Here is a 15,796-nt window from a genome sequence, read left to right as displayed (position 1 = left end):
TTGTACAACTATGTATATAGGCTGGGAATATCCAGTTAGTTTTTATCAACCCCATGGAACGAGAGGGAGTGTTGGTGTGCCCAGATCCAAAGAAGCGCAAAGAAGTAGGGCTAGTCCATACCGTACATACGCCGAGATCTATGTAGGCAGAAACACAAGCAGCCAATCACAAAGCACCGCGATATTGAAGAGTGTTCTGGGTGTAGCAAAGGTGGCTAGCTAGTCATATTTAGGGCTGGTTATGGGCAATCGATACTTCAGTAGAACAAAGACCGTAAATTCCAACATCATAGAGCTACGATATTCGTGTCCCAGCAAGCCTCTTACTAAACGATCCTAGCAGACCTCTATGAACAAAGATTTAACTTAGTACGTCGGATATCAGTCATCCATCATGCACCCTTTAATTAACCATTAATCGATGCTACTTTTCGCGCAAGTTTAGTCAAAATGCAAAATGCAAAATGCACCAATCTCAATGTCCTTTTTTCGCCTCTCGTTTCATGCCTTTTCGTCTCATCATTTCAGGGTCGATACGCGCGACGCGCGTGTCTTCTAGGATATCACTACCGGATTTTAAGCCAAGTCCTGCGATTAACAGTGCTCTTATAAAAAGTGGATTTCATTGTAGAATAGCAAGGGAGAAGGAAAAAGAGACATGGAAATCAATAGGAATCAGTCCCAGTGAGGCAAGGCGCGTCACAAAGGGGCCTCGACCTCGACAGAAAGAAGAACGAAAAGCGCAAGCATAGCGTACAACAAGAGCACTGGGAAGACGCGCTAAGCAGGGCTGGGGTTGATCATCCCATGTCCGAGCGCAGCCCGACCCCGACCTTCCCTAAGTGGTAGTGTGATCAGGGCAGGACTGTACGAAGGGGTAATCGGACTTTTCAAATCCATCGAATACCATGTTTGCCGCCTTAAAGAACTCCAATGTCGTGTCATCATCATTGTCGCAGATGGGCCCACACCACTCCACACTGCGTGATCCATACGGCTGTAGGATATTCGACTTTCCAGGGTAGTTCTGATCAACAGCAGCGCTGATATTGCAGACGGGGATCGTCCACAAGCCTTCTATCGCGTTGCCGTCAAACAACGGGTTATGTCCGCCGCTTATGATTCCCTTCATTCGCTCCTCCCATGTTTGGGTAGTATAGTTGTTACCAGCAACTTGCCAGGATTTGACCGAGGAGATGACCGCGTTCTGTGTTGACCATGTCAGTTATCAAGATTAGATCAAAACGGCAGGTGATACCTACATAGGGATTGAGCCAAGTGTAAAAATTTCCAGTCCCTCCTCCTGCCTGGAGCGAAGGGTTGTTGCCCATTCTGTCTGATCCCCAGGGGTGGGCAATCCAGGCATCAGTGTTTTGTGAGCCCTTACCGGGTACCCCGTTGTTGTTAAATTGGTAAAAGTAGAGATACCAGGCCTTGTTGTTCTCGTCGCACCACCAGATAATGCCATTGTCGTCTTTGGGTCCGGTGTTTCCGATGCCCTGGTCTTCCGCGCAGTCGGACCCGCCGAGGATGAATACCATTTGCTCGCGCCACACGTAGTTGATGATTGAGGACTCGAATACATCCGTGATGTTTTGGGTTATATCAGCCGAGTGTTCCAGCAGAAAGGTTCCATCACTAAAGACGCTGGCGATATCATCGTTATTTCCACTCGTGATGTTGTTGTACAGATTCTGGATTGCCTGGTCGAGAGCCTGGTAAATCTGGCTCATCTGCACGCCTGCATTACCAGCCTGGACCATGTAAGGATCCTCACTATCAAAATCAGCATGTATACTCATTGATTAATTGAAGAATCTCTTACGATGGCAAGACACTCAATGCCTCAGTCACACCGCCGGCGAACAGGGTTGATAGAGCAGCAGCCGGCGCTGCTGCCCCGCCAGTTGCAAAAGAAGCTACCAGACCAAGAACGATCCCCAGAGCATGCAGACCGTTCGCCAGATCGAGGCTCGAGGTATCTGCCTCAAACCAGAAGTCACCGATGATGCCGTCGAGAGCGGAATTGGTTTCTCCAACAGCACTGTTAAACAGTGTTTGCATTTCGTTAAACGCCTCGTTTAGATTGACGAGGGAACTACCCACATTGGCAGCCTGCTGGGTGGCGCTTCCCTGGGAAGTATCGCGAGCTTGTAGGTGGGCATGCTTGATAGTCGATGGAGTACGTTTCAAGCATGGCAATGTGCAATTTTCGCCGAGCTCGCAGGTCCACCCTGTTTGGCCCAGCACCAATTCACCAAACGCGCTGATAAATCCGCTCTTGCTGATTGCATCCGCATTGGTCTTCAGCCAATTGCTCAGCCATGAATTCGTGTTGGCATCCTGCCAATCCTGTTGGGTGGCATCGGTGAGAGGTATGCAGCTGGTGGAGTTCTGTCCATGCGGAAGGGTACTGTTGTTGGAAGTTCCACGATGAATGAGCCCATCATGAATGAGCCCGGCTTCGCCGAGAGCAGCCAGCGAAAGGACGGCTACTGTGGCTACCGATTTTATAGCAGAAGGCATGGCGAAGGACCTCTCCCAAAAGGATATGTAAGGTCAGATGGTTCAGTTGGGTAGTCAATGAGTAGATAGACTATGAAGTGTCCAATATCATCTCTGCTTGCCCGCTTTTATATGTCCTCCTCTCATTTGGCCCCTTTCCCCTTCACCATGATGATCTTGATGAAATATCGTTTCTAGTCTACGCGAAATGCGTGGCGTGTTGCCGGTATGGATTCCTGTCCGGTCCGGTCATTCGCCCCCCGTATGCAAGACCTCGTCGATAATTGAGAAGATCGTCAAGAATAATGGCTGAGCAGTCTTGCATCGAGGGAGTTTCAAGTTGAACTGGATATCTATAGTGGGGGCCATATCAGCTCTGTCAGTTAGCCAAAGAACTTGGAACATCAAATTCACGTTAAATTTACGTTCTGCCATCTACAATTTCCATAGAACTACGGACTTATATGCGGGAATCAGCTAAACAGCTATGTGCAGATACAGCTTGTAGACTTGAGCTCGCAAGTCCTTGACCCTAGAACGTCTACCAGTAAGTCCGCAGATCAAAGAACGTCGGATTACCGGATTTTTGCGGTTTACGAAAATCTCTGCTGATCAAAATCCTTTCCCCTAGTATTCGCAAGGAAACATTTTCCATACAAGTCGTTAAATCTCGGGGGCAATAAACCCGTAGATCATAGCCTTAATGGTGCTCTAAATTGTTGAAGAAGATATGAGCTATTCCTGACTAGGATGATATTCATTAAAGATACTCTTTGGAATAACCAAATGGGGGTCTTCTATTTAGAATTCAGTAATGATCTGGAGAATTACCGGAAGCTGTTGGCCGGCCCGGCGAGGGTATCATCTCGTATAACTACCGTCGGCTACATCCTGCAGAAGTTTTTCCCACACTCAGTCGCGCTAAGACGTTAGCGCGCTGTCAGTAACCCATAGCGGCCCTCGCTCATAATGAGAGGGTACTTTCCCTCAACGGACAAATGCTTGAAAGCAAGGTTAATGCAAGTTTACAATTGTTGCGACAAATGCTCAATAAAATAAGAACATCGGCGCCGCTCTCATAATCCCTATGCCGTTGATTCTTGCTAGTTTCCGCTACAGCATACAGCATACAGAGTTTCCCAAGGCGTATAATTACCCGCCCCCAAGTCGCCGCCCCCGCAACCGCTCCGCCACAGTCCGCCTTGAGCGCGCGGGTACCTCTTAACTATACCCCTATGCTTAATGCTTACATGAGTCATGAGTATGTTCGCCAAATCGCTTTCGGGTAGGATCTTCCGGACGAGTTCCTGGTTTCACATTGATCGGTTGTTTCACCGGTCGGTCCTACTCTTCGCCGGTCTATGACGCGCCACCGGTTCGTATAGCAGAGTATCTCAAAAGAGGACATTTGCACTGCCACAATGCGTATGAAACCTGCACGCTTTCAAGCAGAGATCCCTAGGGATGGGGGACGGGGAGGGGAACGCTCCCCCAGTTTCAAGCCGGTGAGCGAAGCGAGGGCCATGAGTTGACGTAGGGAGCTCATATACCACATACTAAGTAATATTGGTTAGGAGTTGGCATTTGATCAGTGTTCGATGTTCGATCAGTATTTGACTTTTATTTAAGGGTTGATATATTAGAATTAATTAAGAATTAGCTTGATTGAATCAAATAAGGTTCCTGTCAAAAATTCAGTTCTGAATGCGTGCTTACCTGAGCGACTAAGAGTAGAGGGTGTAAAGTTCCTACTAAGTAGCGAATAAGAGGACCTAGGTAAGCATGCATTCGAGAAGACTCCTTTGACTTGATTCGTTGATTTGATTGATTTTATTCAATAATTCCGTAGGCCCTTTGCGGGAAAAGGGACGAGCTCATCACAATAGTTAGCTAACAAGCTTAGGAGCTTCAAACTCTAATTTCTCTATATATTCCTGCCAATTTCCAAATTTTGAACGTAAAATTAAATAGAGCAATATTATCCAGGATGTTTCACAACTTATTAAGGAAATGGCAGGCAGTCTGGCATGCACGCCCATCTTCAAACTCATTCTTAAAGATTATACATGAGACTCGAGTACATATGATATCAATGCATTTCTCACGTTTTAGAGGAACTAGTTACATATTATTTACTTTGTCGGGGTACTAGTAAGCATCCGATTAGGTTAGAAACCTATTCCTAAACACTGGCGATGAGGAGGGAGCAACAAGGTAAATTAAATTGCAACGGAAATGATTCTTGGGGGAAAAAAGGAGAGAGGAGTGGAGTGGGATAGTAATTAGCGCCGCGCGAAAATAATAACGCCATTTTCAGGGCCAGTTGTAGTCATTTTTGAAGTCGATTCCACAGGTATATATATACATGCAATCTAGGGTGAGGTCTACCTAGACGCAAAACAAGAACAGTAAGTCTTAAATTGCCCCGAGATCGAAGAAGAGTGTTCTAGGTGTGCAGATGGTGACAATATATAGTTAAGGACTGATCATTAGCAGTTGTTACTTAAATAGAAACATTGATCGTAAGATGTCTACCTCTATATCGCTTAGAATTCCGAAGACGAATGCATTTGATAACATCCAATCTCCAGCTAGACTGTCATGCAACCTACGCCGAGGTCTATCGAGGCAGAAACAAAAGACAGCAAGTCAGAAAAGAGAATTGTTTTTGTGGTTTTGTAATTACATCGTACTCGCCCAAAGTCAGAAGATGGAACGTACGGGGGTAGGGGGGAGAAATTCATCGCCTTTGGGGATATTAAAGATATATCAAACAAGAGCCAGACAACAAAGCACAACATCATCTGCTTCCAAGGTTTCCCTTCTATTTGCAAGACAGACAGACGGGACAGCGGGGGCTTACGCCGTAGCTGGGAGGTGACGACGTAAACTATCACCACCACAACACAACATCAAGCCCCGGGACCGGTCACACAACATCTTCAACAATCTAGTACTCGGGCTCCAGCTCCTCCTCCTCGAGCGAGTCGCTAGCGACCTCCTCGTAGTCACGCTCCAGAGCAGCCAGATCCTCACGAGCCTCGGAGAACTCACCCTCCTCCATACCCTCACCGACATACCAGTGGACGAAGGCACGCTTGGAGTACATAAGGTCGAACTTGTGGTCGAGAGCGGACCAGGCCTCGGCGATAGCGGTGGTGTTGGACAGCATGCAGCTGGAATGGTATTAGGATATTTTCAGTCAAGTTCAGGGGGAGAAGGAGAAACTTACACAGCGCGGTTGAGGTTGGCCAGGTCGCCGTTGGGCACCTGCTGCGGGGGCTGGTAGCAGATACCGAGCTTGAAGCCAGTGGGGCACCAGTCGACGAACTGGATGGTGCGCTTGGTCTTGAGGGTGGCCACGGCACCGTGGGCGTCCTTGGGGACAACATCACCACGGTACAGCAGGCAGGTAGCCATGTACTTGCCGGTGCGGGGGTCACACTTGACCATCTGGTTGTGGGGCTCGAAGCAGTTGGAAGTGATCTCGGTGACCGAGTGGGCCTCGTGGGCGGCCTTGTCGGCAGAGATGATGGGCGAGTAGGCAACCAGAGGGAAGTGGATACGGGGGTAGGGCACCAGGTTGGTCTGGAACTCGTTCAGGTCGACGTTGAGCGAGCCATCGAAGCGCAGGGAGGCAGTGATGGACGAGACAACCTGAGCGATCAGACGGTTCAGGTTCTCGTAGCTGGGCAGCTCAATGCCGAGGTTGCGACGGCAGATGTCGTAGATGGCCTCGTTGTCAACCATGAAGGAGCAGTCGGAGTGCTCCAGGGTGGTGTGGGTGGTCAGGATCGAGTTGTAGGGCTCCACAACCGAGGTCGCGTTCTGGGGGGCCGGGTAGACGCAGAACTCCAGCTTGGACTTCTTGCCGTAGTCGACCGACAGACGTTCCATCAGGAGAGCACCGAAACCGGAACCAGTGCCACCACCGAAGGAGTGGAAGACCAGGAAACCCTGGAGACCAGCGCAGGAGTCGGCGACGCGGCGAACCTTGTCGAGGACCTGGTCAATCATCTCCTTGCCGACGGTGTAGTGGCCACGGGCGTAGTTGTTCGAGGCATCCTCCTTGCCAGTGATCATCTGGTCGGGGTGGAACAGCGACCGGTAGGTACCGGTGCGGACCTCATCGACGACATTGGGCTCGAGATCGCAGTAGATGGTACGGGGCACATACTTGCCCTGGCCTGTGGAGGTGGGGGAAGAATGTTAGCCACGCCGGCATTTCTCGAGCGGGGGTGGAAGAACACGAGGGGCGGAAAATTAAAATTTGAAGTGTAGCATACCAGTCTCGGAGAAGAAAGTGCTGAATCCGTGGTCGGGGTCGGCCTTCTTGCGCTCGTCGGTGAGGAATCCATCGGGCTGGACAACAGTCAGTCGATGTCGCGGGTATTGGGCATCGCGGGAAGAAAAAGGGGTACGCATCCCGCGTCCACCCCCCGACCACCACCACGAGTGAATTGCAATCTCAACGTACCTGAATACCGTGCTCCAGGCAGTACAGCTAGAAAGAGGCATGTTAGTCTACTCCCGTTCCTGGCCCAGCATCATTGCCCAATGGGGGATATTTACCTCCCAGCAGGAGTTGGCGATCTGGCAACCGGCCTGACCGACTGTTGAGGCACCACCGATGTCAGTCCAGTCATTCATCAAAATGAATAGCATCAAAAGATGCACGACACGTCGGAAGGCATCACTCACCGTTCAAACTGATGATCTCTCTCATTTTGTCGAGTCCACCGAGTGTGGTTGTCTGAAAACTAGGGGAGGGGAAACACGGGAAAGGAGACCCAACAACAAACACGGGGTGTCTGCGGATGAGGGACGATGACAGGTCAGCGCGAGGGGGATCGAAACAAGGGGGAGGGGCAGGGAAGGGTTACCAGAAGCGGGTGGAATGGAAGATGGAGACGAAGTAAGTCCAGGAGGAAAAAAACACACAGAAATGTTGTTTGTGGAGGAGGAGCGTCTGTGCTAAACAAGGGGGGGGAATACAGATGTTGTTGGGTCGCGTTGCGCGCTCTCATTGGTGTGTGGCCGACCGGGTTCACCGCCAATTACTAAGGGTGGGTCATGTGACCCGCGGATGACGATCTGGCTGCGATGGGAGCATGTACCTTCAGTGTTGTCCTACGGTCGATATGATTGCAATTGAATGGACCTTCGCCGGACGTAATTGCTGATTGGTTTAGTCTAGAGCTGTGTTGACGTGCCGGAGATGCTCTAGCTGCTACCACGCTCCCGTCTTGATCCAACGCCTCTTCTCGCCAGTCCAAGCTTGCCTGTAAAGCATATCCGAACTCCTACAGAGCCACGCTAATCGGTTCTCTAGTACACACACAAAAGAAAAAGGCTGGCCATGCCCGCCAGCTAGGAACATCGGGACTATGCTTCACTTCCTTACCATCGGGATCCTACTCCCGCTCATATCAACCCTCGTCCAAGCCAACGTGGAGAAAACCATCTTCCTCGCACCACCCGCCTCAATAATCCCCTCAGTGGAACCAGAGCTCGACGATTTAGGTCTAGAGCGTCTCTCGCCGCAAGACCCCGTCATCCGAACAGGTCTCAATGCCTCGTTCCCCACGGCCGCAGCACCAGAGGGCACAGACTCATGGTTCTTCGTGGAGAACCTCAAACCAGGACAGCGATATGAAATCCGCGTCTGCTGGCTGGCAACCGTATGTCCATCACATAATTCTCTTCTACCTATACTCCATACAGTTCTAATCTACTCGTCCGCAGCAACCAACATCATTCAAACTCTCAACCCACCCTCTAACAGAAACAATTGAATCCCCTTCCCTATTCACCTCCCTCAATATCTTCTCCACGGCCCGCCTCTCATCCGTCGACTCTCGCCTGCAAGCAAACTCCATCCTGCGCCGAGCCAGCTCCCACGGGACAGGCGGCAGCGGGCTCGACCCAGCGCCCACCACGGACTCGATCTTGTTCCTGCGCGTGCAAGCCGCGGCGGATTACTTCACCACCGACGAATCGCTGATGCGCGATGTGCCCCCAGTCAGCGTGGATCTGATTCTTGACCCGTTTTTGTTGAATGTCTTCCCGCGCTCGTTGGTGCCTACGGCTGGGTGGATTGTTGCTGTGGCCGTTTTGGCGGTATTTGTTGCGCGGTGGCTGAGTGGGGAGGTGGGAAGAGTTGTTCAGGATGCGAGAAGGAGCCAGCGGTTGCAGCCGGGAGGGAAGAAGGATAAGTAGGTTGGTTGGTTGGGTTGAATAGGGCATTATTCTCGTGTTCTCCTGGTTTCTTTGATGATCTCTTCATCTCGTGTATGAATATATCTTCTGCTTCATTGAGGGTAGTGTAGCGACCTAATGATGATTACTTACACCTGTATAGTGGAAGCTTCGACCCAATTGAAGCTTTATAAGAGCCACCACCAGAACAATCAGTCGCACAGAATGCATTTACAGCCCGAATACCACCATCTTCCGAAATAGACAAGCAACCTACGCAAGTTATCTCTCAAGAGCAATACAAGCAGCATTGAAACTCCATAACGGCAAGCAGTAGAGACGGATACATGCAGTGGGTGGATACAGGAGATAAATAGTAACAGCAACAGGGGATTTGGAAATATTGGAAGACATGAGCAGGGAATGGGTTTGATAGCCAAACGGAACAAGAGGGGCAGATTCAACGCCATCAATCAAAACATCAAGACAAATTCAAGGTTCACACATTCTCTCTCGCTCTTCAGACAACTGTTATCGTATATTCTATGTCTCTTTTCCTGCCTTCCTTCCAACTCCGGTGGAGATGACACGGCATGACAAGACAACACCTCTGCCTGCCTTCCACCCCGGAAACCAAACATGACAAGTAAAATTCGTGGCAAATTCCCGTCAGATCGTGGGCTCGTAGTAGATGAAAACGCCAAGACCCCCTTAATCCTCGAAGAAGTTCAGGATGGCGCGGATACCCTTAGATCCCAGGCCGTGGGCCGGGTAGGAGATATACAGCGGGTCTTCGGTAGCGCCCAGCTTAGCGCGGAACTCGCTCTTGCGCACGAGGTGGAACTGCTTAGCCAGAGTATCGTACGTGTGCTCCAGCATCTTGACCTTGGCGCCGTGCATGTTGTGACCCGGGATGAGGTGGTTGGTGGCGCCAGCGCCGAAGGTGAGGCTCTTGACGCCGGCCTTGGCGGCTGTCTGGATGGCGTTCGTGACGATGTATTCGATGACCCCGTTGGGCGAGCCCGGGAAGTCAAGACTGTATTTGACCTGCATGCCATGGTCGGGAGACAGCATGGCTAGCGCCACGAAGGCACAAATTTTGCCGTTCGTGTCGGTTGCCCAGAAGTACCAGCGGTGCTCGGAATCGCACCACGGTCGGATTTCGGATAGATGCACTTGCGTGCCTTTGCGGTTGGCTAGCCACTCTTGGATGCGTTCGTCGAGCTTCTGTTTCACGTCGTCGGGCGGCAGCTCGCCTTGGTTCACGGAAGATACCTTGATTCCCTCGGTCTCGGCACGGCGAAGCTTGCGGGAGATCTCACCATCAGATGCGGCCAGGTTCGCGTGGGGGTCAACGCGTTCCTCGGCGATACATGATAAGCTGCGCCAGCCCAGACGGTCGCCGAGAATAGTCTCAACCTCGCGCGAGCACAGGATCCACACCGGTTTGTACTTGGTCTCGCGGCGCAGCCACTGCAGGAACTGAGTGATGGTGCGCGTGTATTGGCTCGTGTCACAGACCGGATTGCCCGGAATGATCACGTAGTTGCTGGAGCTGGGCACGTAGGCAACGGCGGCACCGGTGGACATGTCACGCCAGATCTTGTAGCGGTCATCGAACCAGGAGGTCGACGTGGCATCGCCGTAGTTGGCAACCAGCTTCTCCAGAGGCTGCAGCTCACTCTCATCCTTCGCCAGGCCGCCGGTCTTTTCTCGCTTCCACCAGGGCTCCAGTGTCGAGCAATCCGGGTGGCGCAGTTGCTGCACAGGCGGTTTTGCGGGCAGACTCTTGGGATCGCGGTAGAAGAGCGAGGTGAGGCGGATGTTACCCAACTTGAGCAGCAACATCAGCAGGCGCTCCAGACCAACACCAGCGCCTGCGTGCGGCGGCGCACCCCAGCGGAAAGCCTCCATGTACTCCTCCATGTCGTCCGGGTTGATTCCGACGCGGCGCATGTTCTCCTCGAGCATTTGAGGGTCATGGATACGTTGGCCACCCGACACAATCTCCTGGCCGCGGATGAACATATCGAAGGAGTTGGTGTAGTTGTCATCTTCGGGGTCGGGCATGGTATAGAAGGGACGAGCACCGCGCGGGAACTTATCCAGGACGTAGTAGTCGGTACCGAATTTTTCCTTGACCAGCTCACCCAGACGCACCTCGTCGCGCGTGGACAAGTCCTCATCGAGCGGTAGCTCCTCGCCATCTTCGTCTCTCCAGCCCGATTCGTTGAGCATCTTGATACCATCGGCGAAGCGGATGATCGGTGTCTTCTCCAACCACACGACATCCTCCGAGGGGAACTGATACTTGACCAGATCAACCTCCCGGCGGTACTTGGTGTAAATACCGCTCAAAATGTTTTTGATCGTGGCATCAAGCGTCTCCAGCATCTCGTGGTAGTGTTCTTCAATGGCCATCTCGATGTCCAGTCCCGTATACTCCGTCAGGTGGCGGTGAGTGTTGGAGTTCTCGGCGCGGAAGACGGCACCAATCTCATAGACGCGGCCAAAATCGGCAGCAATAGCCATCTGCTTGGCTAGCTGCGGTGACTGGGCTAGGAATGCCGGCCGACCGAAGTAGTTGACCTGGAAGACACTGGCACCGGACTCGGTGGCGGAGCCCTGCAGCTTGGGCGTGTGGATTTCGATGAATTCACGCTCATCTAGAGCGGCGCGGAACAGGTTGCAGGTGGCGGATTGGAGTCGGAAGATAGACTGCGAGGTGGCAGTCCGTAGATCCAGCAGACGATTTGCCAGACGAGTGCGATCGGGAATATGATTGCGGCGGCCCTCGGCCTTCTCCTCTTCGGTGGTGCGGATCTCGGCCTCGTAGACACTGAAGGGGACCGGTTCCTCACGCCGCACCAGGAGATGCAGCGATTCAACGGACAATTCCACATCGTGAATGCTGCAGCCCAGCACGGGCACATCGGGTGCTTGCACAGTACCCCGGACGCGGACGAAGGACCCCACGCGTAGGTGCTCGGCCCATTGGATCATGACCATGGACGAGATCCCTTCCTTCTCGTGCAGCACACCCTGGAAGGTATGCAGCTGCTGGCGGAAGACGAGGAACACCAGCTTCGAACTGAGGCGGCGCACGACGTGCAGCCGGGCCGTAAAGAAAACCTCTTTGCCGACCATGGCGACCGAGATCTCGTCGAGCCGCGTGCGGTCTTCGCGTGGGCGATCCTGCGACTGCATGAGGGGCAGCTCGCCATATCGGGCCTTCATATCAGCGGTCTCCTCTTCCGCCGCACGGGCAATCTCCACCGTCTTCCGGCGTGGCTCGGGTTCGGAGAACTGCTCCTCGCTGAGCCGGCTACGCTGTTCGCTGCGACGCTGCTGACGCACCAATCGCTTCTGCTGGTTCTTGCTGAGGGCGCCGGTTGAGGACGAGTCATCGGAGACATCGTCGGATGAGGAGACGTAGTCGCGGTCGCGCAAGAAGTTGCTCAGGATGCTGCGGCGGGGGGAAGAGGGGGAGTGAGCGGTGCGAGCCCTGGGCGACATCGTCGAGCGAATGCCTAAGCCGGAGTCATCGTCGTGGTCGCCCGAGCCGCGGAAGGCCTTGGACAGGGCCCGCCTGATTGACATGGTGGGCGGATAGCAGAAGGGAAGTGGTTGTTTGTGGAAGAATGAAATCACGGAAGTCGAGGGGTCGTCCCGAGAAGAGGGTTGGCTGCGAACGGCAAGGGGAATCCAGCACCACGAGGAAGAATGGATTGCTCGGAAGCAGCCGGATTATGAAAACTGAACGATTTCGTGAGAAGAGGAACAATGCATTTAGTTATTGACTCGAAGATCCCCTTCCACTGATGACATCATGGTGGTCGTCCTACCGGATTCTGCCCGCTGGTTGATTCCTGTACTTGCTTATCTACCGACCGGTCTTGGCTGATGCTCTTGCCAACCAACATCAATCACTCGTGAACTCTCTTCCACATCATCTTACAACCGACTATCCCTCCCCTCCCTCCCGGTCTCTCCCTCTCCCTCTCTCTCCCTCTCTGGTCCCATTACTTGATCCCGACACAATGCCTTCTCGGGCCCATCCCACTCATACAGCCGTTGGGCCCAACCACCAAAAGACTATGGTTTCACGCTGGTGGCTCCGACTCCAGGCCGTCATCTGGCGCTCCCTGATGAACATCGGAATGTTCCTGCACGACCTCGCTCCCCCGCGTCCTCGCCGACCCCAATTCACCCGCACTGTCAAGTCCGACTCCCACGGCCACACCGTCGTTCTCCACTTTTATTGCCCGCCTGACTACAACCAGCAGCGCCGGCTAGGCCACCGGTACCCAGTCGCAGTCAATTTTCACGGCGGCGGCTTCACCCTCGGCTGCGCCACGGACGACAGCCGTTGGGCCTGCTGCGTCGTACAAGAAGTCGGCGCCGTCGTGGTCAGCGTTGACTACCGGCTCGCCCCGGAGCACCGATTCCCCGCGGCCGTGGACGACGGCGTCGAAGCACTACTATATCTAGCCGCACACGCGGGCGAGCTCGGGCTTGACATCAGCCGCTTGGCGCTGAGCGGGTTCTCGGCCGGAGGCAATCTAGCTGTCACCGTGCCGCTGCGACTGCACGATCGGCTGTCGACGCAGGTCAAGGAGCAATTGGGACGGTCGGAATCCACCCAGCGGCTTGTCGACCAGACGAGCGACCTGCGCATCGTCGCGCTGTTCTGCTGGTATCCTATCCTCGACTTCCAGGAGTCGCGCGACCACCGCCGCGCCATGAGCAACAACCCCAACAAGACCCTCCCGACGTTCTTCACCAATCTCTTCGACGAATCCTACCTGCCCGATCTCGCGGACCGCGTTTCCCCCTTTGCGTCGCCTGTCTATGCATCTGATCGCAGCCTCGCTGAAGCCCTGCCGCATGATGTGTATCTGTTTATCTGCGAGTGGGACATGCTCATGAAAGAGGGTCAGTCCTTTGTTCGACGCCTAGAGGGACTGGGGAAGCGGGTGCGGTCAATGATGATCGAAAAAGTACCACACGCTTGGGATAAATCGCCCAATCCGTTCCGCGACCAGGACCGCATTGATGTGCTGTATCGCGATGCGTGTGGGGACATGAAGGCCATTTTCCAGCGGTGATCATCCATCCAGACTTTTATGCATATCTTGTTTTTCTGTGTACTTTCAGGCGTTAGTTGGGCTGCAGCATTATCGGCGTTGGTCTAGAGCATCAGTTGTCTATTGAAATTATCCTATATGAATTGCTTGCAACTTCTTCTGGTCGATTATTATCCTATTATCATTTAATGCGATGTTCCCATTCCACACTCTTCAAAGGCATAATAGTAAAGGTACTAGAATAGCACCTACGCGCTGCATCTGACGATCTTGAGCAGCATCAGCCATTATTGGCTGGTCCCGCATCCCGGCATCCGCAGCAACCCCTGAATTTAGGTAGCAGCACATTCTTCGGAGGCAAAGAATATCCAAAACAAGGCATGACGGGATACGGCTTGATTAAACGCATTCATGACGTCGACAGCATGCTTGAGGGAGGAACTGCAGAGAAGTTGTTGCTTATCAGCTTGACATACACTTATCTGATCTTATCTAAGGTTCTATAGTTATACTACACCCAATTTTGTAGTTCAGGTGCTGCCTCGCCAACTTCCTTCTTCTTCACCTCCACTCCTTCCGCTTTCCCTCCTCTAGCAATACTCACTACGCCACGTCGACCACCATGCCTGACTGTCGTGCCGTCAACGCTGAGGATGAGTCTGCGAACTCGGGTGTTCCATCCATCGCACGCGAAGCGAACGTTGCCCTCCAATATTTGATCGCGACAGAGCTTGAGCTCTTGCCCGATTCGACCATCCTCGGCCGCTCCCTCACCTTAAGGTCGGTCATTTCCACAACCTCTTCCTTTGCCCGTCGTGCCCAAGCAGCGGGTATCCGCCCTGAGCTGCAGGACGTCAACCAGATCGGCGATGGCCTTCAAGGAGTAATTTTCGAACAAGTCGGACAGCCTTTGGCATTCAAGAAGGAAATACCGGGCAATGAAACCCGTTCATCAAATCTTCGCCACGAGTATCGTCTGCACTGGGAGCTCTCGACCGCGTTCGCTCTTTATGACTCTAATATACACGGCCACGTCCGCGTTCCGAAACCTCTGGAGTTTATTTCCAGGACAGACGACGCCAACCGATTCTGGGATGTGCTGCCAAAAATCCCCCCACAGTATCGTGCGCGCGGAGACGTTGTGAAGATGGAACGCATCCTTCCTCTACCCAAAGTCACTCGGAAAGCTTTGGCCACTCACATTTTTACGGCAAGCAGGGAGACAGCAGCACAGCGGACATCGAAACTATCCTGAATGAAACGACCAACAAGCATTGCCTCGCACGGGTGTATCTCGGAAAGACAGACGGGCCTTTCGTGCAAGGAAAGTCCCCATTGAGGAATTTCCGTCTCTACTTGAAGGCTATGGAAAGGCTTTCTATGGATGTCAACGGCCTTGCAAATGCGATGGGGAAGGCATTCGCAATCATGCACTGGGGAGCTGGGATAAACGGCGATGACGTGGAGTTTGTACTGGGGACGTCGACCATCGGCTCGGAAACAACTCTCCCGGACTTCCAACACCGAGCAGTTGGAATGTATCTTCTGGACTTCGGCCAGTGTAGTGTCGTAGATCTCAAGGAGGAGCCGGACGTGGTGTACCAAGCATTCAAAGGCGCCATGGTCACCGGCGACAATCAGGACTTCATCCCTAATTGCCAGAAGAGCCCAGCCGTGTTTGCGGAGTTCAAGAACGGATACTTGCTGGCAGGAAAGACCATTCTGAAGGAGAAGGGAATGGCAGACAAGTTCAGCGTGGAGGATTTCATGCGCGAGTACGAGGAGTATGGCGAGGACTTTCTTTGATAGTAGCTTGGGGGATTTTATGCTTAATCAAGACAAGACGAGGAGTATGGCGAGGCCTTCCTTTGATATTAGCTTGGGGAACTCTATGCTTAATCACGATCAGACGACACAAGATCGTCTTGCTGTATGCAATTTAGTTTATATGCAATGAACGACCCTTGCTCTTGCTTACGTTGTACAATGTCTCTTGAAAGGGGAAC

The 15,796-nt window shown here is 52.8% G+C and overlaps 6 protein-coding genes across 6 annotated transcripts; 3 read left to right on the top strand and 3 right to left on the bottom strand.

The window, feature by feature from the left end:
• Positions 1–838: 838 nt before the first annotated feature.
• Positions 839–2,526, bottom strand: N7510_000817 (uncharacterized protein; the record flags this gene model as incomplete). The annotated part of the gene is made up of 3 exons (XM_056972746.1): positions 839–1,207; positions 1,263–1,776; positions 1,826–2,526. The coding sequence occupies 3 exons, from the start codon at positions 2,524–2,526 to the stop codon at positions 839–841; spliced, it is 1,584 nt and encodes a 527-aa protein (XP_056837863.1).
• Positions 2,527–5,455: 2,929 nt separating this feature from the next.
• Positions 5,456–7,231, bottom strand: N7510_000816 (tubulin alpha chain; the record flags this gene model as incomplete). Its single annotated transcript, XM_056972745.1, has 6 exons — positions 5,456–5,681; positions 5,738–6,692; positions 6,792–6,867; positions 6,983–7,009; positions 7,078–7,118; positions 7,207–7,231. 6 exons carry the CDS (start codon positions 7,229–7,231, stop codon positions 5,456–5,458), a joined length of 1,350 nt encoding a protein of 449 aa, XP_056837862.1.
• Positions 7,232–7,892: 661 nt separating this feature from the next.
• N7510_000815 (uncharacterized protein) lies at positions 7,893–8,724 on the top strand (the record flags this gene model as incomplete). The annotated part of the gene is made up of 2 exons (XM_056972744.1): positions 7,893–8,186; positions 8,251–8,724. 2 exons carry the CDS (start codon positions 7,893–7,895, stop codon positions 8,722–8,724), a joined length of 768 nt encoding a protein of 255 aa, XP_056837861.1.
• A 690-nt stretch (positions 8,725–9,414) lies between these two features.
• Positions 9,415–12,303, bottom strand: erdS (aspartyl-tRNA synthetase, cytoplasmic; the record flags this gene model as incomplete). The annotated part of the gene is made up of 1 exon (XM_056972743.1): positions 9,415–12,303. One exon carries the CDS (start codon positions 12,301–12,303, stop codon positions 9,415–9,417), a length of 2,889 nt encoding a protein of 962 aa, XP_056837860.1.
• Positions 12,304–12,743: 440 nt separating this feature from the next.
• N7510_000813 (uncharacterized protein) lies at positions 12,744–13,811 on the top strand (the record flags this gene model as incomplete). The annotated part of the gene is made up of 1 exon (XM_056972742.1): positions 12,744–13,811. One exon carries the CDS (start codon positions 12,744–12,746, stop codon positions 13,809–13,811), a length of 1,068 nt encoding a protein of 355 aa, XP_056837859.1.
• Positions 13,812–14,412: 601 nt separating this feature from the next.
• N7510_000812 (uncharacterized protein) lies at positions 14,413–15,596 on the top strand (the record flags this gene model as incomplete). The annotated part of the gene is made up of 2 exons (XM_056972741.1): positions 14,413–14,964; positions 15,009–15,596. The coding sequence occupies 2 exons, from the start codon at positions 14,413–14,415 to the stop codon at positions 15,594–15,596; spliced, it is 1,140 nt and encodes a 379-aa protein (XP_056837858.1).
• Between the last annotated feature and the right edge of the window lie 200 nt (positions 15,597–15,796).

This window comes from Penicillium lagena (assembly GCF_028827675.1).
Source record: "Penicillium lagena strain IBT 129212 chromosome Unknown utg000001l_segment0_segment0, whole genome shotgun sequence".
In the NCBI taxonomy this organism is placed as follows: Eukaryota; Fungi; Ascomycota; class Eurotiomycetes; order Eurotiales; family Aspergillaceae; genus Penicillium; species Penicillium lagena.
The sequence above is the reverse complement of the archived record's forward strand: the minus strand, read 5'-3'. Positions and strand labels throughout refer to the sequence as shown.